Source organism: Labeo rohita, chromosome 13 (genome assembly GCF_022985175.1).
Source record: "Labeo rohita strain BAU-BD-2019 chromosome 13, IGBB_LRoh.1.0, whole genome shotgun sequence".
NCBI lineage: Eukaryota > Metazoa > Chordata > Actinopteri > Cypriniformes > Cyprinidae > Labeo > Labeo rohita.
The window spans coordinates 25,912,011-25,938,303 of NC_066881.1; the positions used below are offsets into that span (position 1 = coordinate 25,912,011).

At 35.2% G+C, this 26,293-nt stretch overlaps 1 protein-coding gene across 2 annotated transcripts; it reads right to left on the bottom strand.

Annotated features, from left to right (window-relative positions):
• Nucleotides 1-278: 278 nt before the first annotated feature.
• trim9 (tripartite motif containing 9) lies at nucleotides 279-25,944 on the bottom strand. Of its 2 annotated transcripts, XM_051125423.1 has the most exons (11): nucleotides 24,984-25,944; nucleotides 18,892-18,987; nucleotides 18,667-18,789; nucleotides 13,705-13,815; nucleotides 12,023-12,176; nucleotides 11,746-11,891; nucleotides 8,387-8,525; nucleotides 6,353-6,391; nucleotides 5,811-6,114; nucleotides 3,584-3,746; nucleotides 279-1,714 (listed from the first exon to the last, which is right to left on the bottom strand). In XM_051125423.1, exons 1-11 carry the CDS (start codon nucleotides 25,821-25,823, stop codon nucleotides 1,637-1,639), a joined length of 2,193 nt encoding a protein of 730 aa, XP_050981380.1. In that variant the 5' UTR covers nucleotides 25,824-25,944; the 3' UTR covers nucleotides 279-1,636. The 2 variants fall into 2 exon arrangements, with proteins under 2 accessions (XP_050981380.1, XP_050981381.1); XM_051125424.1 differs by lacking the exon at nucleotides 6,353-6,391.
• Between the last annotated feature and the right edge of the window lie 349 nt (nucleotides 25,945-26,293).

The window sequence follows — 26,293 nt, forward strand, 5'->3', positions numbered from 1 at the left end:
TCTGAAGGATCATGTGACACTGAAAACTGGAGTAATGATGCTAAAAATGTTGCTATTATCACAGAAATTAATTATATTTTAAAGTATATTCAAACAGAAAAGTTATTTTAAATAGTAAAAATATATCAGATTTTTACTGTTTTTGCTGTACTTTGGATCAAATAAATGCATGTATATATATATATATATATGTATACATATAAAAAACCACATTACTAAGATTTAAAACGTACAAAGATTGGATTTTTCAAAGGAAAATGACAGAAGACAGCTTTATATTGCACCTAATCCAGTTTATTGAGCATAGAACTTTACAGATAACAACAATTCAGACACAATAATAATAATAATAATAATAATAATACATTTCTTATATTGGGATTAATTTATGAAAAAATACAATTTACAATGGGTGAAATTTTCCCTCACTACACCCACACATTCAATTGTTTGTTGAGCATAAACCATCTGCTCAACAAACAGATAAAGTACAGCACCTGCCCCATATTTCAACCCCACCAGTGGGATTTTAAATATTTCTCTTAATGCAAAAGTACATCCTTTATGGTAAACTAATAGCCAATGCTTCAAGCAGCTACAATGTATGCTGTCTCGTTTAAAGTTGTCTCTCTTTTGGATTTGCAGCTCTATTCTTTTATATTGTAATATTTTCTCACATTGAACATAAGCAGCACCAGTCATCTGTTTAGCATTTGCGTTTAGCTTGTACCGATTTGAGGCAGCAAAGGAGAAATTAAACAGAGATAGAGAAACAAACATTTATTCATTCTCCTCTCTCCATAATACGTTACGCAAGGCTGTGAAAATGCCTGTGTGTGTGTATGTGTGCATGTATTTGTCCCAATTAGTGTTTTCTATTCTGTTCAACAAACAGAAAGCCATTACCTCCTCACTGACACACATTCAGCTCATTCTGGCATTGTCTAATACGGCCCAATTGTATGTTTGCTCATCCACTATTAATGTGGAAGGAAGGTTGGAAATATCTCATGTTGATTGAGATGTAATATGACAGTTTAGGTTTAGGGATCGGAAGGGGTGTGTAAAATGCACAAGGAGGTTGTAATATTGAATATTGTACTTTAGTTTCTGTACCCATCTGCAGTCAAAATCACCTTTATATGCAACAGAACATATCTATGTAATGTAAAATGCATCCTCTAAGGTCTAACACATCAGTAACTTATTTCTAAGCTTAACTTCACACAGAGGATTTTATCATGAAACAACAGACAAACATCTGTTAATATCCAGTAATGTGGGAGTTCACATCCATGAGCACCTTTTCCATAAAAACAACAATGACAACATCAATAATAATAATCATATTTAGAAAAAGTGTAAGAAAGAGAGAAGAAAATGATTCAAGAATTTCAATATCAATTTACCTCACATACATCAGGGTCAGAGTTTAGGTTAGGGTTAAGTTAGGGTTGAGTTAACCCTAACCCTCACATTTATCAGGTCCACGTACATTTCAGAGCTCTCAGGCCTCGTTCAAACATATTAATGACTGTCAGCAGCAATTCCCCCGCCAAGTACTCACAGCTGAATCCATGTGCACTTGTCTGTGCGTGTGTGTTTGTATATGAGTGTGTATCAGTTGTAGGACTCTTCAGCAGACTGAGCCTGCAGCTTCAGATTCTCCAGGTGTATAAAAATCAGGAATAGGCAGCCCAGAATGAAGAGTCACCTATGAAAAGAAGCACACACAAAAATTAAGTCATTGCTCATAAAAAGCCGTTTGGTTCAAGTTAGTATATATACTTTACATATAACTTTTTGAAAGCAGAAAGAAATAAAGTGTGTTGCATCTCATTACATCAGTGTTCCCCTTAAATATGTTCCTTCTATTTAACTTATATGTCTTAATATAACATAAATGATGTCTCTTACTGAAATATGTAGTAGAAACTTATGACGCTGTTTTAGTGCAATTTTAGTTAAAAAAAAAAAAAAAAAAAAAAAAAATTCCAAGATTACAGAATTAAAGTCGTAATATTTCGAGAATAAAGTCAAAATTACGAGAATTAAGTCAAAATACTTCAAGAATAAAGTCGAAATATTTAAAGAATAAAGTCAAAATTACGAGAATAAAGTCAAAATACTTCAAGAATAAAGTCGAAATATTTCAAGAATAAAGTCAAAATTACGAGAATAAAGTCAAAATACTTCAAGAATAAAGTTGAAAATATTTTGACAATAAAGTCAAAATTACGAGAATAAAGTCAAAATACTTCAAGAATAAAGTCGAAATATTTCAAGAATAAAGTTGAAAATATTTTGACAATAAAGTCAAAATTACGAGAATAAAGTCAAAATACTTCAAGAATAAAGTCGAAATATTTCAAGAATAAAGTCGAAATATTTCGACAATAAAGTCAAAATTATGAGAATAAAGTCAAAATATTTCAACAATAAAGTCAAAATTACAAGAATTAGGTGAAAATATTTCAAGAATAAAGTTAAAATATTTCGACTATAAAGTCAAAATTAGTAAGATTGAAGAGTTAAAGTCAACAATAAAGTCAAAATGTTTAAAAAATAAAGCTTAAATATTTCGTGAATAAAGTCAAAATTAAGAAAATGAATTTGTAGCAATTACGAGATTAAAGTTTAAAAATCTGTCAGTTTTACAGCAAAATACAAACAATATTTTGACTTTATTTTTCGAAACATTTCAACTTTGTTCTTAAAATATCTTCTTTATTCTGGACTTTAATCTCGTAATCTTAGATTTTTTTTCTTTAACGTGGCACTAAAACGTCCTAGAAAACCAATGAAATTTACATTATTTTTTAAAAAATCCACATTGTTTTATACATATTTTAGACTATGGGGGGCACCATAATTTCGATTACGTCAAATGTTTGTTGCAATTTTTACCACAACACAACTATAAATACTGATACAGTTACTGAAAGAGCTTACAGGTGCCGATGGATATAAGGATAAGCTTGAACCAAATGCCATTTGCAACGATTTTTCCCCACAAGGAGTCTAAACGCCCCTAGATATTGAGTGAAATCTATGCTGAGGCATCATGACAAGCGTCGGCATGTTTACATCCTGCCAGAATGGCATCTAGCATTTCTTGTTTCTGCCATTTGTAAGCTCTTTCAGTAGCTGTGGTCTGCTAAAAGCCTTAAAGGCATCAAGGCATTTTCCCATTCTTTTCTCCTCTTCTTATCACTAAGAAAGCAGTGTAGACTTACATCACTTCTCTTCTTGCCCTTTGACTAAAAAAATCACAACCAAAAGCCGCACAATGTGGCATCATATCAGTATTTTATTTTTCCAGTTTTGTGTTGCAGTAAAAATAGCAACAGGTAGCATCAGTAGCTCAATGAGTGCAACTATTTCACGTAAACTAAATAATTTCGCCCCCCATAGTCAAAAACATATATAAAACAATGTGGATTTTTAAGATAACATAAATCTCTCATGGGTTTTCTACTACAAATTTCAGTAAGAATCATTTACGTTACATAAAGCCATACAAGTCTTAATAACTGGGGTTATTTTTATAAGTATGCTAGTGAATTATTGAAAATAATGTTACCTGAACATTGCGGTTGAGGCTGATGGCTGGGTAGTACATGCCCTCCAGTGTGTTGAAGGCAACGGGTCCCTGTTGCTCATCATTTATCAAAAACAACAGAATCCCACGAGAGAAATCCAGCAGCACACCCACAGTCGCTCCTTTACTTATTCCTCCATCCGTACTAAGAGAGAGAGAAAGGAAAAGCAGAATAAATAAAAGATGATGCACTAATCAAACAGAGAGCAAGACCTATAATAGACCCTCAATAAATCATGTACAAAATACATTTAACTGAGAATTTCCTATAAATATATTACAGATCTTAGCCTGTTAGCCTGCTGTTAGCTCTCTCCTCTGCATGAGATTTAACCAGCAGCAGGTGGCAGTAATGCATCATGGTTTTTCATCCACTTGTACATTCTGTAGTTTTGCTAATTTCCGCCACAATTAATCAGCCCTCATCTTTCCATTGTATGTATTCTGTCCAAAACCCTGCTTCCAAAATCTTGATCGCCAACCAGATGTCAGCAAGCCTGAACATGCACATTAATTAACAGGCAGAGAGCGTATCTGATATTTTTGCTGTTCACAGAGCCTAGGGCTGTCACTGAGACAGGTGTGGTTTCTCAGGACACCCATTGATCAGATAGTAGGGACATTTTATGAGTGTTAATCCACACCTATGACGGCTTAGAAATAATATTCAGATCCAACAGCAGATTCTACTGGGCCATCTGTACATGCTGCACAGGTAAAGATGGGAGAGTATGGAAGACAAAAAGTACGAAAACAATAAAGCATATTGTTCACTGTGACTGTGTGGGTGAAGGTGTTTTTTCTACATTACCAGCTGACGGTGAGACTGCGGTGTGATTTATGAAACTGTAACAATAGTGTTGTATTTGCAATCTCCAGAGAAATGCTTTAAATTTGAAATGTCAGTGGGTGTATTTCCCGTTTTGACAGAAAATCATGTTTGCTGGATTCTTCTATGTTGGCACCTTGTCACAACATTGGCAATAATTTTGTTGAAATTTTACAAATATATTTTACACATGTAGTTTATGAGTCATTATGTGACTAAGAATGATTACAACAACATTTAGAGAATGTACTATCTGTACATTTATTAAACTTAGCTTCATTCATAGCTTAATTTAAGATTTAAATAGCATCCACTTTGTAACCATGGGCAACAGTGAACATTTGCGATGAGGCGCTTCAAGAGGCTTTTTCTTCCAAGAATTTCTTTATGCAATTGCATAACATAATATAATATAATGCAAGGTGATAGATATCTGCACTGTAACTTTTTTTTACGTAGTAAAAAAAGCAAAGATTACTGGAGTATGATTATAATGATGATTATGAAATACTACTTTTCTACTTCAGAATTTCACATTTAATTCAGTGTTACTTGCTGTCTCTTTGTACAATTTCATTATAAAATTGCATATGTAATGTCTTTATAAAATTATAATATGATATAATAAACAGAGCAACAAGCTCAGTATTGAGTTTTTTGAAATATAATATAATGTAATATAATATAATATAGTATAATATATAAAATAATATAATAATGCATTTTTAATTGAGTATTGTGGAGTAATATAAAATAATATAAAATGTGTTACTTGCTGGTTCTTTGCAATTTTATAATTTCTTTCTATAATTTTAAAATATAATATAATATAATATAATAAACAGAACTATAGGCTATGTATTGAGTATTTTGGAATAATATAAAATAATATAATACAGAACAATGTGTTACCTGCTAGTTCTTTGTGCAATTTTATAATTTCTTTCTATAATAATTTAATATAATACAATACAATATAATATAATAATGCATTTTTTATTTCATTTGGAGTAATATAATATAATATAATAAAAAAGAGCTATAGGCTCTGTACTGAGTATTTTGAAAGAATATAAATTAAAATAATATAAAATAATGTGTTACTTGCTGGTTCTTTGTGCAATTTAATAATTTTGATTGTTTTTCAGTGTATGAGAACAAGCTGGTTAGTAATTAATTGCATTAAATTTGCTTCTTGTTAAATTTAGCTAAAACTGTGAGCAACATGGTCTTTATTGGTCATGGCTTCTAAATAAGTAATAACATGATGTATAGAAATGTAACTGTTTAAGATTCTCATGATAATCATTTAGTCATAACTACCATCTAAAGAAGTTCTAAAACACAAGCATGCAGACACAGACAAACATGTATTCATACCGGTTGGTGTGTGAGTTGTTATGCATGAACCAGGAGCGGTTGTTGTCCACATACATGGCCCAGGCTTTATCATCCTTCCCTAGCATCACATCCTTCATGACATCAGCCCGGGCGATTCCAAACGCAGGGTCAGGGTGATTGTCATAGCGGTCGATGGTCATCTCCCAGTAGTGCACGCCACGAGAGAACCCTGTGTTGCCCATGACGACACGGTCGTCATAACTGTTACACGTCACCGTGAGGTTGTCATTGGACAAGATGATGTCAGGGTGGGCCGACGCAGGGTCAAAGGTGAACCAGGCAACTGCAGAAACAACACACACATACGGGTCATGATGGCTGTTTAAGCTTTGATTTACAGTAAGAATAAAAGTCAAGTTTAAGAGCACAGAGACACTGCAAATCAAACTTGCAAACACACACTTAATCTCTCTTTCTCACACACACACTCACTCTCTCTTACACACACACACAAACAAACATATACAAGCAGACAAGAAAGGATATGAGGTTAACATAATGATGATTTCAGGCATTCATACCTGCTGCCAGAGTTTTACTACCATATGAAAGTTGACTCACTGAAATCAAGAGAAAGAAAGAGGGGAAAAGAGCGAGAGAAGGTTGGAGAGATAAAGAAAAGTGGAAAAGGCAGAGAAATGCAGAGGACAGAAAATGCAGAGGGGTGGAAGGAGAGAAAAAAAGTAACAGAATTGGGTACTGAAAGAGAGGAAGGAAAGCAGCAGATCAGGGAAGCTGGACTTATTCAGCGCTTACAAGTAATAAACTACTATCGAGTGTTAGTACAGTTAACAGCACATTAACAATGATATTCATTCATATTAGTAACATACAATTAGACATACAATGGTGTTCATAAAGACTTCCACAGCAGACTTTCAGTGTGACGTCACTGGCACTTTCCATGAATAGGGTACAAAAAAAGAGCCTTTTTCATTAAACGATTAATGGTAAATGCTCAAATTCAAACTAACCATTATAACACCTGCTTGATTTTCTATTTATTTTAAATGATGGCTTTGCAACATTGCAACAATACCAATTCACAATAACCTGTAAAGCCTGACATATGAGAGATTTATATGTAAGAATATAATAAAATAATTTAGTGCTGTCAAACAACTAATCGCATCCAAAATAAAAGATTTTGTTTACATAATATATGTGTGTCTGTACTGTATATTATATATATATATATATATATATATATATATATACACATGCATGCATATATTAAGAAAAATATGTTGTGCTATATTAAAATTTATATATAATATCAGCTATGCGAATATAAATACGTAAATATTTTCAAAATATATATTGTATGTGTGTGTATTTATAAATACATAATTTTTTGAATGCGAGTAATCGCGATTAATCGTTTGACAGCACTAAAATAAATATATAAGAAAAGTTTTTGTTAAGTATTATATTTGATTTATCAGACTTTCGTAGCTCATATAGTATGATGTAGAAGAATTTGGAGCTTAAATTCTATAAAACACCTCAGTTTTATTAAGAAATTGTATTTTATTCCATTTTTAACTGAACATTTTGAAATTAAGTGCAGTTGCTGATTTTTACATGGAAAAAAGTAAGATGAAATTCTGATAGCTTGCAATATAATAATAATTGATGTACTAATAAATGTTCCTCTAAATCCTGAAATATTTGATACTCACCTTTTAACATAAACATCAAAAATAAATATACAACACCTATCAAATCTAAGAAATATATATATGTATAAGAAAAATAAAAAAAGACAAAGTTATTTAAAAAGAGATATTTCACCCAAAAATTTAAATTCTGTTATTAATTACTCACCCTCACTCCCAAACCCGTAAGACCTTTGTTCATCTTTGGAGCACAAATTAGGATATTTTTGATGAAATCAGAGAGTTTTTTGACCCTGTATAGACAGCAATGCAACTGACACATTCAAGGCCCAGAAAGATAGTAAGGACATTAATAAAATAATCCATGTGACATCAGTCATTCAACTGCAAAGCTATGAGAATACTTTTTGCGCTCAAATAAAATAAAAATAACTACTTTTTGCTTCTGTGCCAGTCTTCGACACACGTTCACAAGAACACCACGACGGCCTTGTCAGCTGTGTTGCTGTCTATGCAGGGTCAGAAAACTCTTGAATTTTATTAAAAATATTTTAATTTGTGTTCCGAAGATGAACAAAGGTCTTACGAGTTTGGAACGACATGAAGGTGAGTAATTAAAGACAAAAATTTCATTTTTGGGTGAAATCTTTAAGGGTGATACATACATGCAAAACTAGCTACTAATTTAATTTTATGTTACAAACTATTTTATCAAATGTATCTGATGCCTAACAACAAAAATGTATGCCTCCAGTTCCTTAAAGAAGACACCAAAGTATATCCTATTTGTGGAAACTGCACACTACATTGACACTACTAATAAAAATCTGCTGTATTATGTTGCACTGGCATGCTCAAGCTTCCCTGTGCATTAAGAGTGACAGCATTCAATATTACATGTTTGTGTGTGAGTAACAGTGGGATAACATCTCTTACTCTCTGATGTCTGCATGACAAGCGTTTTGCTGTACTGGCCGACTCCACTGGAGTTAAACGCTTTAACGCGAGATTTATAAGTGCTGTTGAAGTGCAGACCGTCCACAGTGCAGATCATCTCTGTACCAACGTACACTTCCTGCAGAATACACACTTCAGTTAGTAAACACACAAACCAGATAGCAAAGTACTGCACATTATATATTACATACTGCCTACTCAAACAGTCAGTCTAATCAAACACTGAATGAAGAAAGAGATGTTAAAAACCCCTTTGATATTCTTTTTTCGGTTTATTGGCCACAGTTGCATTGAAAGTCCAAATACAAGGCATGCAAGGTATACAAAATGCTAGGTATTCCAAGGCATGCAGAAAATGTGCATACTGTGCAAAGTATAAATTCTACAGAAAAAGTTGCATGTAGCATGCTATGTGTATTCTATTTATGCAGTATGTAGTAGACATACTTTGCACAGTATGCAAATTTTCTATATGCTGATGAATATTTTGGGAAAACACAATGTAATACTGTTGCTAAAAATCTACCCGAAAATGGAGCAAATATGAGAACACATGAACCTGGCTTTCTAAAATAAGAGCTTGGCCTGTTTAGAGGATAGTTGAGTGTGTGTGTCAATGTGTAGGTGACAATGTGTGTGTCTGAGAGAGAGAATTTCAATGCTAACGTATATATGTGTGGCTATATATTGTATAAGTCTCTTAATTTAATCGCAGGTGATTAATTTTATCAGATCACTCAAATCAGATTACTCCATTTTTTTTTGGAAAGAAATTAATGTTTATTTAGCATGGATGCATTAAACTGATCAAAAGTGACAGTAAAGACTTTTATGTTGTTATAAAAGATTTCTATTTCAAATACATGCAACTTACTATTCATTAAGGAATCATGAAAGAAATGTATCACAGTCTTCCTCAAAAATATTAAGCAGCATAACTGTTTTCAACATTGATAATGATAAGAAATATTTCTTGTGCAGCAAATCAGCATATTAGAATGATTTCTGAAGGACCATGTGACACTGAAGATTGGAGTAATGATGCTAAAAATTTCGCTTTGCCATCACAGGAACAAATTACATTTTAAAATATATTCAAAGATAACTGTAATAATATACAACAATATTATTTATTGTTTTTACTACATTTTTAGGATGCTTGATGAGTATTTATTTGAGGCTGTATTTATTTGAGCATCAAATCAGCATATTAAAATGATTTCTGAAGGTTCATGTGCCTGGAGTTATGGCTACTGAAAATTTAGCTTTGCAACACAGGAATAAATTTTATTTTAAAATATATTCAAATAGAAAACTGTTATTTTAAATTGCAATAAAATTTCCCATTTGTACTGTATTTCTTGATAAAATAAATGCAGTCTCGGTAAGACTTTTTACGCCTTTTAAACATTAAAAAAAATATTTTTAAAAAATTATTCCAAGCTTTTGACCAGTAATGCATATAGCTTTTAGATATACATTTTTAGGATGCTTGATGAACTCCCATAATTTGTGAGTGACGGTGTCTGTGTGTGCATGCATGCATGCGTGATCATGTAAATGTGAGTTTGTGGGTGCAGTGGTCCTCTAATATATAAATAGACTTCTGCAGTGAAAGGCATGAATCATCTTTAGACTCAGGCATTTTGCAACAAATGTGAGATGAGACACCATGTTTGTGGACTTGACCTGATCTAATGGGAATACATGCATGTTCCCCGTAACTCGTATGAACGTCACTCATTCTGACTGCTCACAGCCAAATGACACATCCTTGCCCAACATCACTTTATTAATACAATGCACACTGACATCGGATGAGCGAGTACTTCCATGTGTATACGCATGAACAATGTTTACTCAATTTTTTCTTTCTTTAGAACAAAACCTCTTTCTCTTGGAGAAATCATTGAGTCACCCAAGCAGAATCATCATGCAGTGTTCAGTGTCTGCTTTGAGAAAGAAAATAATGCTAGACCAAAAAAATAATAACGTATGGTCTCTGTAGGATTCCATTTGATTGAAATAGCAATGTTTGTTCTGTTCTATAATGCAGTACTTTTATCATAAATTTAATCAGTACTTTGTATTTCCACACATGATTTTGTACAGCTTCAGTTTCGTACTGAAAATTAATGTGAGGAGTTTAAATGCTGGCTGTTCAATTTAGCTCCAATTAATGAAATATTAAGCCATTCTAGCAACACATTTTTGCATTCTGCTCAGTTTTTGGTGTGTATGCAGATATGTCCATTCAAGCTGAGAACTGCTGATATCTGATCAAAAAGAATCTAACGATTCCCATTCATCTTAATTGCAATATATATCGACTTTAGAATGGCTGTCAAAGCTGAAAGATGCTTTTGAGCAACAGAAGTTTAAGATTTTTTCATTAAGATTCATATTTTTGAAAGAAGTCTCTAATGCTCAGCAAGGCTGTATTTATTTGAGCACCAAATCAGCATATTAAAATGATTTCTGAAGGTTCATGTGCCTGGAGTAATGGCTACTAAAAACTGAGCTTTGCAACACAGGAATACATTTCATGTTAAAATATATTCAAATAGAAAACAGTTATTTTAAATTGTAATAAAATTTCCCATTTGTACTGTATTTCTTGATTAAATAAATGCAGTCTTGGTGAGACTTTTCATGCCTTTTAAATATTAAAAATATATATTTTTAAAAAATTATTCCAAGCTTTTGACCGGTAATGCATATAGCTTTTGGACAGTAAGATTTTAAATGTATTTTAAAGAAATCTCTTCTACTCACCAAGCCTACATTTATTTAATTCAAAGTACAGCAAAACAGTACAATTCTGAAATATTTTTACTATTTAAAATGACTGTTTTCTATTTGAATATATTTTTAAATGTAATTTATTGCTGTGATTTCAAAGCTGAATTTTTAGTATCATTACTCCAGTCACATGATCCTTCAGAAATCATTCTAATCATTGTTTTTTTAATTTCTTTGATGAACAGAAAGTTCCGAAGAACAGCATTTATCTGAAAAGTATTAATTTCTATAATTGACACGTGACGCTGAAGACTGGAGTAATGGTACTGAAAATTTAGCTTTGACCACAGGAATAAATTATATTTTAAAATATATTCAAATAGAAAGCAGTTATTTTAAATAGTAAAAATATTTCACAATATGGCTGCTTTTACTGTATTTTTGGATCAAAAAACTGCAGGCTTGGTGAGCAGAAGAGACTTCTTCAAAAATCATCAAAAATCTTACTGTTCAAAAACTTTTTACTGGTAGAGTATATAATACTGAGAATGCAATTAGCACAAGGGTTCACTTTGTGTACTGTATGTCACACTTACTCTGAACTGGCCTCCATTCCCATCGTCCAGTTCTAAAATGTACCCATCCACAGCAATGGTGGAGAGCGGCGGCTGTTTCCACGACAGAGTCGCGCTGTTGGTTTGAGTACAGCACTCCTCTAACTGAAGAATAGGAGCAGCTGGAACTAAACATACACATAAAGCCACAAACAAAGACAGACGGGGTTATTTTGGGTCCAGTGTTCTGTCTTACTGTGTCATTAAGGAAAGTCATGCAAAAAATGAAACACGCCCAGTCATGCACACACAGACTCACCCTTCATCTGGACGAAGTCTAACTGATGGATGGTCTGCAGCAGGGGTCCGCTGTCCAGCGTCAGGTCAAAGTCACTGCTCATGCGAGGAGTCAGAGAACCCTTCCCCCACTGATTCTCCGTCATATGGACCCGTCTTATCAGAGCATCTGAGATCTACACACACACACAGAATGTAATTCAGAATATATTACACGGCGTTAAGTCAAATTAATGAAGTGTTTCCATTATGCAAATGTATGACCTTCTGTTAATTTAATAAGAATCCTCGGAGCAAGAGGCATTTTGTGATCAGAAAAGTTTTGGAAGGCAAAGTGTCATTGAGCAAGAGTGCTAGTATTTGAGAAAAAGTTGTATTGGATCACATACTTCCATGACCTTTCTGTGTCTTTTCCACTCATTTATGAGTATGAAATAATAATAAAATTTTAATAATGGCTAAAGGATCATTTTATAATAATTTCTAGGCAGGTTTCCATTTGTATATCAGGTATCAGTCTTTTTTTAATCTTAGTGAATTTTAGAAAAGTCATACACACACATGCATGGATATATGTGACCCTGGACCACAAAACCAGTCATAAGGGTTCCTACAGAGGGTCCAGGGTAACATATTTAAGAAAAATATGTTATGTTTATGTATTAAATATACATAATATCAATTACATGAATAGAAATATATACATGTAAATACACACATATGTTATATAAAGAAAAGCTTTTATTTTGGATGGATTTTTATTGTGATTAATCATTGCACAGTACTAATTAATAATATATATTTTTAATATGTATATTAATATTTATTAAACGTATTATTATAACACGTAAAATATATACTATTGTTTTATAAATAAATTCCAATTAAAAAAAAAAAAATTCTAAATGATTACATTAAAATTATTATTATATATTAAATGTATTATTATAAAATGTAAAAATGTAAAACTAACATTTTTTTATAAATTACAAATTAAACACTATAAGCTAAAATCAAAATGATGGCTATTATTTTAATAATAATTTATAAAAATATATATTATTTTTTAAATTGTATAAAACACAATTTTGTATAAATAAAATAGTAAAAATCCCTTTAAAATGTTACAAATGAATTTAGACATCACAAATTATAAAATATATTAAATAATATATAAAATAAATGTACTGTATGAAAAATCAATATCCCTTTCATGATCACAAAATAACAGTATTAATAAATTATTAGTGTTTTTAAAGATTAACCTAAATGAGTGTTAGATAATGGCAAAGGTAATTTAAATAAATACAAAATAAAAATTGATGAAATGAGCATGCACAAATATCTTATATCGACCAACACATAAAAAACATATATATATATATATATATAAATACATACATATATATATATATATATATATAAAAACCAATAAACCCAATAAATATTTTAGAGCACACCAAAGACTGAGAAAAACACTTGCTGCAGTGCACTCTGAATTTTATAGAAGCGGTCCAGTCTTTAAAAATCCAATTTGCTTCACATCAAACTGATTTGGATCTTGGCACACCCTTAAAATGTATCTCATGCATTCCTATCCATTAAAAGTTTGGTCAGAGCTTTGTTTGGTGTGTAGGCGCCCTAACTTTCCGGCCGATGTCAGCGGACGAGGTTCATTAGTGTGATATTAAAAGGGTCAATGACCTGCAGGAAGCCACTGGGGTCGTTTTCTTTGATAACTTCCAGGCAGTATTCCATTAGTCCTGTGGTCTGCCTCAACTTCACCGTGCAGTGGGATATCTGATCACGGACCACCTGAGACAAAAAGGAGATAAAAAGGCAGAAAGAAAGAGAAAGAGAATGAATTCACGATAAGTGTGCTGTGGCTGGGTTGCTAGGCAACAGCAGGACCAATAGTCGGCATTCACTCTGAGCAGCATACACATCACTGACCTTTTACAAAAAAACATTTTAAAATCCATTTGCACTTCATGTCTGCATATTTCAATGGATGAATGTATGTGTCAATGTGTGCCTCTCCAACTTCTACTTAAACCTACCGGCTATGTGATGCACAAGTACACACTAAAACACACACACACAAACACACATGTCCTCCAAAGCTGTAGACAGTCTCAGACAGCATCTAACCACAGCAAGCGATTCAAACATAAAACACTTCACATAAGAGCCATTCAAATCCAAACAGTACGAGACAGAACCAGACAGAACTAGACAGAACTGAAGAAATGCAGTCTCATCTCGCAAAGCCACTGGTCAAAACTAGAACCCCAACATCTTTGTAACCATGGGAACAGGCCTGTGGCACCATGGAGACAAGAAGGGAGAATAGGCCTATATAAGATGCCAGCAAAAGAAACAATTCTTACATACTACTAACAGCAGGGAAGACCAGACCATTTTAATATTACATTTTTACATTTCCCTTCAAACTCACAGACAAATATACGTGTCATCTTTCAACGCAAGAAACATTTACATTCACCTTTTTCCTGAATGCGGAAATCTCGCCCAACTGGAACGATACTTTACACTTTCGGTCATTTTTTCTAGCCGAATTAACGTATTTTCCAAGCCACTAATATAACGTTAATCCTACAAAATGGCTTTTAAAAGCACATGGCTCCATAGATTCACGCGAGTTCAGCTGCACTGAAAACAGATGAGTGCACATATAGTACATACAGCCCTCGATCGTGGTGAAGCTGATAAGAGCACACACTGTTTTAAACATTTTATGTTATTATTTCACACACAGTGTTTTAACGCGAGCGCTGCAAGCCGTGCTTGTTTTCTTTTGTCATCGTTTAACCCATACAGCGCCGGACAGTTGAATTAATTCAGTCGATCTTTATACTCTGTTTTAACAGTGATTTCTATGGAGGTTTTGCACTTATGTTACGATTAGGTCAGTTACCCGGATGTGCGACTATATTGGCGATACTCGGATGTAAACAACAGCATGTATTGCATGGTTAATGTCCTGCTGAATACGTTGCTCTGCTAATGTATGCTGTCTAAACCATGGAGAAACATGTGGAAGCTGGTAAATCATATACAGAAGGACTTAGTGAGCAGAAAAGGGCACAATATTTTGACCAAAGTCCCTTTAAGGCAATTCATTTCACTCGGCGGTCATCTTTGAAACGCCTCTCGGGCAGGGGGTATTCTATAGTCTTTGATGTTGACGAACTGAATATAACATGTGGTAAAGATACATACAATTCGTATTAATTAAGATATTAGCCTAATATTTTACCTAACTGACCGGAAATGATAAGAACAAACACGAATGTTGTCAAGATTCTTGCCCTGGAAAACCTGGTTCAGTTTGGCCAACCACAAACGACAGTTTTTGCACTCTTCTCCTTGATTTGTTGTAACTTTTGGCAATCTACAGTACTCCAAATGTTTTTCCTGGTCCAACCGATTAGTACAGCCCAAAACATGACAACAAATTGACCATTTTCAGCAGCAATCAGTTCAGTTCAGTGGCAGTGTTTACATTCAGTGCCACCAATATGGCCAATTGATGATGTGTCATGAAAACACTCTATGGAGACCAGAAGATGAAAGCATCCAAAGAAAAATTGGAATACATCATGGCGGTGCTCTTTGGTTACTTATGAAAAAGGTGGATATGCTAAAAGTAACAGTATCATTAAATGACCTGTATTGAGAAAAGTAGACCATAATTTAATAGAATAGTTCACCCTAAAATCAAACTGAATAATAACGTTTCACTGGAGAAAGCATCAGTATGGATTATGGACTCATATTTTGGTCAAAAACAAGCGTTTAAAGTTAAAACGCTTTTGGATTCGTTTCTTACAAACACACAGATTGTCATTTAACATAGCCATAACTGATGGAATGGAATTGTTGATTACTTGTGGATTTTTGTGATGCTTTTATCAGCTGTTTGGACTCTGACGGCAACCATTCACTGCAGAGGATCCATTGGTGGGCAAGTGATGGAATGTTAAATTTAACCAAACCTGTTTTCATGAAGAATCAAACTCATCTACATCTGGTATGTCATACAAAATCATACAATTTTACTAATTTCAGACCAAAAGAGTATTGTACAGTTTCAGTAATGTCATCACTCCATCTTGTTTTTTAAAGTTTTTTAAAAATGTTTTTGCCATTTAATTGAAAAAAGGGGAAGGTGGATTAAGCTTATAGAAAAACTTAAATTACATGGTAAGCAATAAAAGCACCTCATATGCAAATCATCTTTTACATTTGCACATATTTCAATCTGTTCACGTCATTTAACAACTACTCGCTGGCAGACAAAATCAGGGTCATGCTAACGCATTATAGGGTAGATGAACTGACTAGAATTCTTAAGACTGTTTAAATGCACACTGATTTAACATTTAGTTACTTGCTATTTCACAGATGCATTTCAACCAAAGAGAACTGCAGCACACTAACTATAGATGCAGTCTCACTGGAGCAGCCTGAGATTCAGAGTCTTATTCAAGGACACAATGACTCGAGGTTAAACCTAATATCTTGGTGTTAACAGCCCAGATTTTTAACCATTAAGCTGCATTCCCCCCATGATAGAAAACCTTTTCAGATGGCATCGAGGCTTGGGCTAGAAACAGGCTGTTTTGACACACCAACAATGGCTGCTGATTAGCCCTGCTGCCTGAAGCATGAATCTATTCTGAATCTAACTTTGGCAGAAAAGAGATGTAATGAATTTTTAATGGGAAAATAGAAAATATCCACAGTGCTCAGTCATCTGTTGCCCTAGTACAGAAAAGTGTTGAGATTTCCATGAGTGTTAGTTTAACACATTTTAATAAACTAAACTAAACTTGTCATCATTTGCTCACCTCTATGTCGTTTTAAAACCGTATGACATACTTTCTTCTCCTGAACACAAAAGAAGATATTTTGAAGAATTTTGATAATAAAACAGTTTCCGTTCCCATTTTCTTATTTTTGACCATACAATGGAAGTCAATGGGAACCAAAACTGCTTATTTACAGACATTCAAAATATCTTCTTGTGTTCCACAGCAGCAACTGAAAGCCTGTTTCCACTACTGAATAAAAAAGATAATGGCGAGTTTTTATCTCACAATTCAGACTTTTTTCCTCGCAATTGCAAGTTTACATCTTGCAATTCAGACTTTTTTTCGAAGTGTGAGAAATAAACTCACAATTGTGAGTTATAAAGTCAGAATAGCGGCTTTTCTGACTTTTTTTCTTACAATTCTGATTTTTTTTTCTCAGAACTGTGAGATATGAACTCATAAGTTATGAAGTCCAATTCTGAGTGAAAAAAGACTGAAGTGTTCTCAGAATTGCAAGCTTATATCTCACAATTCTGACTTAATATCTTGGAATGGCATGTTATAAAAGTCAGAATTGTGACTCAGATTACAAATCTGAGAAAAAAGTCACAATTGTGAGTTTATACCTTGCAAATTTGACTTTATTTCTCAGAACTGCAACTCAGAATTGTAAACCTGTAAGACTTTGTTGCATATGGAAGCCTGTTTCCGCCTCAGAATAAAAAAAAGGGTAACTTTTTATCTCACAATTCTGACTTTTTTTTTGCAATTGCAAGTTTAAATCACCTTTATAACTCGCAACTGTGAGTTTATATCATGCAATTCTGACTTCATTCCTCAGAATCGAGAATTTATATCTCACAATTCTGACTTTATAACTCACAATTGCAAGTTTATATCACACAATTCTGCCAAAAAAGTCAGAATTGCGATTTGTATTATGCCGTTTGAGAAAAAAAAATCAGAATTGCAAGATGTAAGCTTACAATTGCGAGAAAAAAAGTCAGAATTGTGAGATAAAAAGTTACCTTTTTTTTATTTTGAGGCGGAAACAGGCTTCCATATGCAACAAAGTCTTACAGATTTAGAATAATATTTTGTTTTCAGTGTATTTTACTGTAGTTCTATTCCTACAAAGTTGAAAAATGGAAAAAAGGTCCTGTTGCAATTAAAAAAAAAGTGTTAATCTAATTCATTCATCACTTCTGTTAACACATACTAAAAAGCCTTAAGGTGGCAGTCATTAAACATCCAATTAAGAAATCAAATTGACTTGTGTGATTTGGGTAATTAGCACTAGATTCATTTTTTCCAACCTTCCCTTCAACTCTAAATGAGTATAGAGAGCTGTCATTCTGCTTTTGTTGTTTATTAATGAGCTCCTAAAAATAAGGAATGAGAAGCAATAACTGAGAAGTGAATGTTGCATGTTGTGGAACATGTAATCTCTTCAAAATCTCTAGAAACAGCAGGCTGGATAATTGGTTTATGCTTTTAACCATCTTGCCGTGTTAAATATTTGATAATGCATACATGTCCCTGCTGCCCAGTAATTCATCTGTAAGACTCAATAACATAAAGGATTTTTCTGTATTGATATTTCACAGGTGTTTTACTCATATTTTGAATTAAATGTTGGATTGTGTTTTAGGATTGAAGGAAAAGTCCATAAACTTCACAGAAAATATCCTGCACAACATGACTAGTAGCTTTTATTTTTCTATAGATTTCTTTTCTTACAGTGTACAATTCTTGTCACATTGTACTGTATTTATCTTAGAGATAAACATTTTTTTGGGTTAGGGAGGTTTTGTGTGGTTGTGCTTACCGAGAGCTTGTGTTCATGTTCTTTGGTTACTCTGCTGAGAAGCTGGGCTTTCCTGCGGTTGAGAGCTTCAATCAGAGCATCACATTGGGCGACCAAACATGCCTCGAATTCAACTCCATTCTCCTAAAACACAAGGTGAGGAAAGAATCAGATCGTAAAAGTTGATAAAACACTGCACAGGTGTGTGTATGAGTGCATAAGTGTTAACGGGTGTCACTGTTGTACCTGTATGTGTTGTACCATATTTCTGAGCTGCACCAGGAACTCTTTGGCCTCTGTGGCCCGATCAGACAGAACATTAAGTGCTTGAGAGAGCTGTCCCTGGAAACATAAAGACAAAGGGAGAGAAGATATAGGAACTATATATAAAGAGCAACTGAACTTTACTAACCTAATTTTACTAAAGCTTTAATAATGCATGGACTTAGGCTATGTGTGAACTTGGATAAACCATAATCAAACAACAGCCTTGACATTTGGAAAATATACAGTTTCTAGTTTTTAAGCAAACTTTCTGTAAAAAATGCAAATAATGTCACATGATATATGTGGTGCTCAAGAAACATTTCTTATTATTAGCAATGTTAAAAACAATTGCTCTGCTTACTATTTTTGTGGAAGCCATGATACTTTTTTGAAGATTTTAATGATTAATATAAAGTTCAAAAGATCAGCATTTTTTAACTTTAAAAAAAGTCTGTCACTTTTGCATTAAATGCACAATTTAATGCATTTTAGCTGAAAAAAAATTAGTAATTCTTTCCAAAAAAAATATTTTTATTTATAAATGGTGCTACATTAAATTTCAGACCATAAAAAGATCTAACATTTTATTAAAATAATATTTCATATTTTAGTATGTTTGATACGATACATTTCATCTGTACTCATAACACTTTGTCTAACACAGTTTAACATTCAACTGAAGCTGCTGCTGCTGCAGGGAATCAGTGATATCCACGAAATGTGTTTAATCTAGAAAGTTAAGTTGAGAGAGGAAGTGACATAATTTGTAAGAGGTTAGTCATTAAATCTGTCATTTAAAGAGTGGGTGAGAGAATAGGAAGAGGAGTGAATGTGCGTATGTGTGTGCGTCAGGCACATTGAAGGATGTTGCCTTAGAGTGGGAAAAATATCCCATTATAAATGTTCTCACATTGCTATGACAACCATCCACCAAGAGACCTCCACTTTCATTTGTGGTCTGTTCTCAAACGAGGAACAAAAACGTGAGAACAAGGAATGAAACACAGTGCTCCAAATTTTATTCTCCGGCCTACATACTACATCACAGCCCTATACTTTACAGCATTACGTTCTAGAATATTCAGTACTAGGGTCCTACATATGACAGCCTCACACACTAAAGCCCAATACTACATAAAAGCACTACATACTAACATACTAGCACGTTCCATACTAAAGTCCTACAGTGAGAGCCAGAAGGAGCAGTGTTACAGAAACATCGTAGGCCCTCGCGGTCTTCCTCTGAGTGCGCACTTTCGTGACGTAATGGCACTTTGACTGTCAGGTAGAAGTCTACCATGAATCTCACCTCAGTGTGGGCTCAGCAGAAGTGCGTACTGAGGGCATATGGCGGCCACAAAGGATACAGTGACGCGATACAGTGACAAACGGGACATCCTACAGTCTCGTGGACAGTGTTGGGGGTAATGCATTACAAGTAATGTGAGTTACATAATCAGATTACTTTTTTCAAGTAAGTAGTAAAGTAACGCATTACTTTTTAGTTTACTTTATTAAATAAGTAACGCCAGTTACTTTTTTCTTTTTTATTGATTGAAATCTCTCCTGTCCCCATGTTGAGAGAAATCAGGAGTAAGATGTTACTATACACTCTTAAAAATACAGGTTCCTTGCAATGCCATAAAAGAACCTTTTTTGTTTAAATGGTTCCATAAAGAACCTTTAACATCTGAAGAACCTTTCTGTTTTACAAAAGGTTCTTTGTGGCAAAAGACGGTTCGTCTGGTTATGAAAAGGTAAGAAAGAGATGGTTCTTTGTGGAACCAGAAATGGTTCTTCTATGGCATCGCTGTGAAGAACCTTTTAAAGCACCTTTATTTTTAAGAGTGTAGTGTAACTTTAGTTCTGGAATAAATGTGAACATGCATTGATTCATCTCACTCAAAAACAAACAAAAAAAACAGATTCAGTTTTCCTCAAAATTAATAAAAACAGTTAAATGCAACTCAGAATATGATTCAAACCTGCAAAAATTAAATATATTAAATAATACAAATATATTTTATGTATTTAGTCCTGTTTTTTAACCAGTGTTTTTGCTGCTGACCTTTGATGATCTAATTCAACCATATTCATAAGCAAAACTTACTTGATAAACTAACATTTGTTCTTCTTTTTTTATTGCTGAAGAGTGTTGAACTTTCGTCTTCTGTATTCTATTATACAAATTTACTTTTCCTTCAGCCTGAGGCTTTTGGTGTGAAAGGGCTTTTACATTTGCCAAAATTAGAACTTTTTATATTAAAACGAACAAGCAAAAGTAACGTAATGCATTACTTTTCATAAAAGTAACTAAGTAAAGTAATAAGTTACTTTTTTAGGGAGTAATGCAAAATTGCAATACATTACTTTTAAAAGTCTTTTAAAAACCTTTCCCCAACATTGCTCGTGGGGCAGCCAGTCCATAAGACCGCAAAGGCACATGAAGTGTTCCATTTGGGACAGGGCCATATCTTATGCATTTGTCGTAATTGAGAGCAGAAATCACTATTGTTAGTAAACAAATAAGACAGGATTTTAGAGTTCGGTTGGTGCTGTAATAAGGACCCAGTTGCTACAAACCCATTAGTTTAAAAGTTAGGTCAAAACACCACAGGGAGAACCCTTGTTCTTTCATGCACTGGTCAATTTTGAGTGCATATCAAATAAGTGCATATTTATTTAGATAATGCCTCATTTGTATATTGAAACATAAGATTTCAGAAAACATGTCATACAAAACAACTTAATGCACTGTGATTAATTAAATATGGTGATACCTCTTTGAAATTTACCGCATTCACCTGTGTTCTGCTTATAACCGAAAGGTTGTGGGTTCGAGTCCCAGGTCCGGCAGGGATTGAAGGTGGGGGGAGTGAATAACCAGTGCTCTCTCCACCCTCAATACCACGACTGAGTCCCTTGAGCAAGGCACCAAACCAATATGGCTGCCCACTGCTCTGGGTGTGTGTTCACGGTGTGTGTGTGCGTGTTTGTTCACTACTCACTACTGTGTGTGTGCACTTGGATGGGTTAAACGCAGAGCACAAATTCTGAGTATGGGTCACCATACTTGGCCACACGTCATGTCCTTTGCTTTGCTTTCCTTTTCCTTTCCACACTAGAATACCATATATTAGGGCCCAACATATCACTGCATCACAAACTCCTAGTTTGCTCATGGAATGGAAGATGGAGTTGGGCAATTTTTTCATATTTTCACTTGGTTTCACTAGAGGTGCAAAAATTGTTCATCTTTTTATTCATCTTTGCTCTGAAACTCATGGAAATCATCATTCTGTTGCACTTTACTGTAAATTTTTAGTAATCTATGTTTTGCACTAGTGATTAACCAGTTCTAAAATCCAAAGACAGCCTATTTACTGGAAAATAAACAATTTCTTTTTATAGTGTAGTGAACTGTAAGTAAAATCTGTAAAGTCTGTAAAATAACACAAAATACAAAATATTATATATGGCAGCGTTATATCTGATTCCCAGCACTGGCCATTGGCAATATCTGTTGACTACTATTTGACGAATTAAAATATTAAAATTGAAATATTTTGCACCGTTTTAAAAATGCAGGAATATACTCCCTTCCAGTAAAAAGGCTTTCAGAGCATCCACACATCACAGGCCCCATTTTCTGCTTGCTGTGTAAGTGCCTATGTATGTAGCACGGAAAGATAGATGGAGAAATGGAGAAAAAGAGAAGCATATGGTGCCCCGAGGCTACAACAAAACTACAATCTGTTTAGTGAATGACGAGCAAGTGTCTGCAGTGCGGAAAGAGGCCATTTTCCTCTGATATGAGGCCAGCTCGCCACTGTTCAGTGAAACAGCTACATATGGGACCATAGTAGAGGACACTGATCCAAGATCTGATCGCTCTCTCTCTCTCTCTCTCTCTCTCTCTCTCTGTGTGTGTGTCTGTGTGTCCCAGGTGCTAAAAGGGGGAAGCCATATTTGGGTCTGCCGTGATGCTGCTGCTGTCCCAGTTCAAACTGATATTATGCAGCCACGACATCACACATGAAGCACCGAACAGAGAGTACTGTAACTAAACACACAAAATAATGTAGCTCAACACATGGAGTTGATGGCGGTGCTTGAAATGAGGGGGCGGACAGTAAATAGGAATGGTTTCCTTGTGCCAGGTAACTTTTTCTACTATCACATCTGTGTGCACCTAAAAAAATGTCTCCTTACCTACTTTAAAAGTGACAATTGAATGTTAGTACCCTGCAAGAAGTTAAGCCAGATTACAAAATAAAATGCAACCAAGTTCATGAATTGTACTATTTAAAAAAAAATAATTTTATATGATTTCCAATTAACAGAATTAAAATTTATAGTAATTTATCAGTCAATATTAGACATATACAAATGTTCAAAAGTTTGTGGTCGGTAAGGTTTTTAAATGTTTTTGAAAGTAGGCTGCTTTTATTTGATAAAAAATACAGTAAAAACAGAAATTTAAATATTATTACAATTCAAAATAACATTTTAACATAATGTAATTTTTTCCTGTGATGGCAAAGCTGAATTTTCAGCATCATTACTCCAGTCTTCAGTGTCACATGATCCTTCAAAAATCATTTTAATTTGCTAATTTGGTGTTTGGAAAGCATTTCTTATTGTTAATATGTTAAAAACAGTTGTGCTGCTTAATATTTTTGTCGAAACTGTTACAAAAATTTACTGCTTGATTAATAGAAAGCTCAAAAGAACTGCATTTTTCATCTCTCACTCACTTAAAGTTCATCTTTAAATATAATACAAATAATACCAATAATTTAAAAACACTCCTAAAAGTAATTTTCAGCAAATCTCTAAATGAATATCCATTTTCATACTAAAGTTGTGGTACCTTAATGCATTTATAGCATTTAAAATGACTGGTTTTACATCAACTTAATATCAAAGCAGCACTTGGTGTTCTCACGCCAACAATATTTCTTATGCTGAAGTACAGACATAACTGTGTTAAACCATAATTGACCCACTATCTCCCTGCCTGTTGATTGTTTCTGATTAAATAAAATGGTCTTGCTGAAGGTTTACAGCTAAATTAATGCACTCACAATTTATTAACTCCCATAATGCAGCATGTTAGGACTAGGAAAGAGAGGGAGTCTCTTTTCTCATTCTTCGCCTCTCCTATGGATACAGTCTTTCTCGTCCACAGATAGACACAGTAAATCAGCTCCCTGCCTCACTGTATTGTGTTGCTACAACAACAGGCCACTGCAGTTTTACATGTTCCCTAAGGAATCCAGACACACACAGTTAACATGAGCATCCTTTCCGGTTGAGTTGCCATCAACAGATATTTTGAGAATAACACAAGAGCATTTAGCCTCCATCATTTTAAAACAGCACTGCGGTTATGATCACAGACGCCTCAAAGTCCACACAAGCATATATTTTTCATCAGAAGGTTTACCTTGAATAGCTGAGTTTGAATTACTTTGGGTTTTTCTCTGAATCTAAACTGGAGAGCTAGTGCGCAAGTGTTTTTCATTTGGCCTGAATCATGGCTGGTTGTGTCGTGCGCTGTGTTTTAATTAGACCGGTGGTGTCTCACCCATCACAGTGACAAGTCTTACTGCACTACACATGACAGACCTTTTATACGAAAACCAGAGTGCCCAGCCACATCTGAGCTGGTTTTAAGAGGGCTTTAAGACACATTTTAGATGGTCAGGCTGCACACTCTTAAAAATAAAGGTTCTTTATTGGCATTGATGGTTCCATGAAGAACATCTAACATTTCATGGAACCTTTTGAATATTAAAAGAATATACAGGTTCTTTTAAGAACTGTTCAATGGAAGGTTCTTTGGGTAAACAAAAATAATTCTTCTATGGCATCACTGTAAAAACTGGAACCTTTACTTTTAAGTGTAGAAGACCAGTCTAAACCAACTGAGGACTGAGTCTTCCCAAACTGTGAGACATCCAGACCAGGTTAGACCATCTTAAACCAGTTGGTTAGGCTAGTTTAAGTTGTTTTCTAATCACCAGGGATTTTTTATAGTAAACAACAATCTTAACCAGTTTCCCCACCTTGTGGAGCTTCCACATGGCCCCCAGAGCTTTGACCTCATGAGTGGAGTGTTTGCCGTCCTCCAGACACTGGTAGCACACGGGCGTCTTACACTGGACGCAGTACATACTCAGGTTCTCCAGTTCGTGCTCGGTGCAGGTGGAGATCTTCCGGGGACTCGCTCGGCGGCTGATTCTGCCTTGCGCTGGCGGCACAAGCCGGTGTTTGGCCAGCGGACCCCGGGGCGGGTGGCACCGCAGGCGGCACGGGTCGCAGTAAAACACGTCGCACTGCTCGCACATGACCGTCGCCTCGCGGGGGCTCTTCTCGCACAGCTGACACTTAAGCGCGGCTGCTTTACTCTGCTGGTACCGGTCTACAACCCCCTCCAGCACACGGTTTTTGGGGAAGCCCCGGAGCCCCCTGTCATCCAGCGTCAGGCTACGGTGGCACTGCGGGCAGGTGAGGCAGGAGTTCCGCGGGACCGGCGGCAGGACGCCGGTGTGAGGCAGCAGGTGGTGTTGCGCCTGGGGCGGTGGAGGCATGCTAGGGGGGAAAACGCGCACCCCGTTGGGGGACTTCTGGCACGGGGTGGTCGGTGCGCTCACGAACCCGCCGTAAGAGCCATATCCGCTGTCCGCCTCGCTGTACAGACTCATCTTATCCAGGTCTAGGTAATCATAATCGGAGACGCCGGAGCCGGACGCGCGGCTGCTCTGCGGGGACTCGGCGTCGGGCGTCTGCACCAGGATATTTCTCGCACAGGCCAGGCAGATATTATGCGAGCACGGCAGGATGATCGGCTCCCGGAAAAACGAGCCGCACACCGGGCATTTTAACTCCTCTTCCATTTCATCCATCTTGTTGTGCGAGTCGGATCCGGAGGCTTCCTATAAACGTAAACGGAATATTCCCTCCGAAGGCAGCAGCTCTGTACGTACGCGTCTCCTTCGCGTTCTCCGTCCTATGCACCGGAGGAGAGAGGAGGGGCGGTATAAATTCAGTGGGCGTAGGCTGACTCCAGCACTGGTCCAAGAACTCCAACAGCTACTGCATAAAATCGCTGTCAGTTTATGTGATGAGCTCTGGCAATCCAATCAAACTGATGATGCAAAGTATGGCAGAAGTGCTTGATGAATTTGAGACACAGCCAATGTTTGTGGTAGTGCACCTGCTCTAACAGCGCGCCTGATTTTCCTATCCAAGGTGTGTTTATGTAGGTTACATCACTCTTCAGCTCTTGTGTTTGACAGCAGAAAATGTCGGAGCTAAAGCTGAAATGTTCTCTCCTAATTGCTAGGTGGTGATAATTGCCCTAGGCAGAATTTCC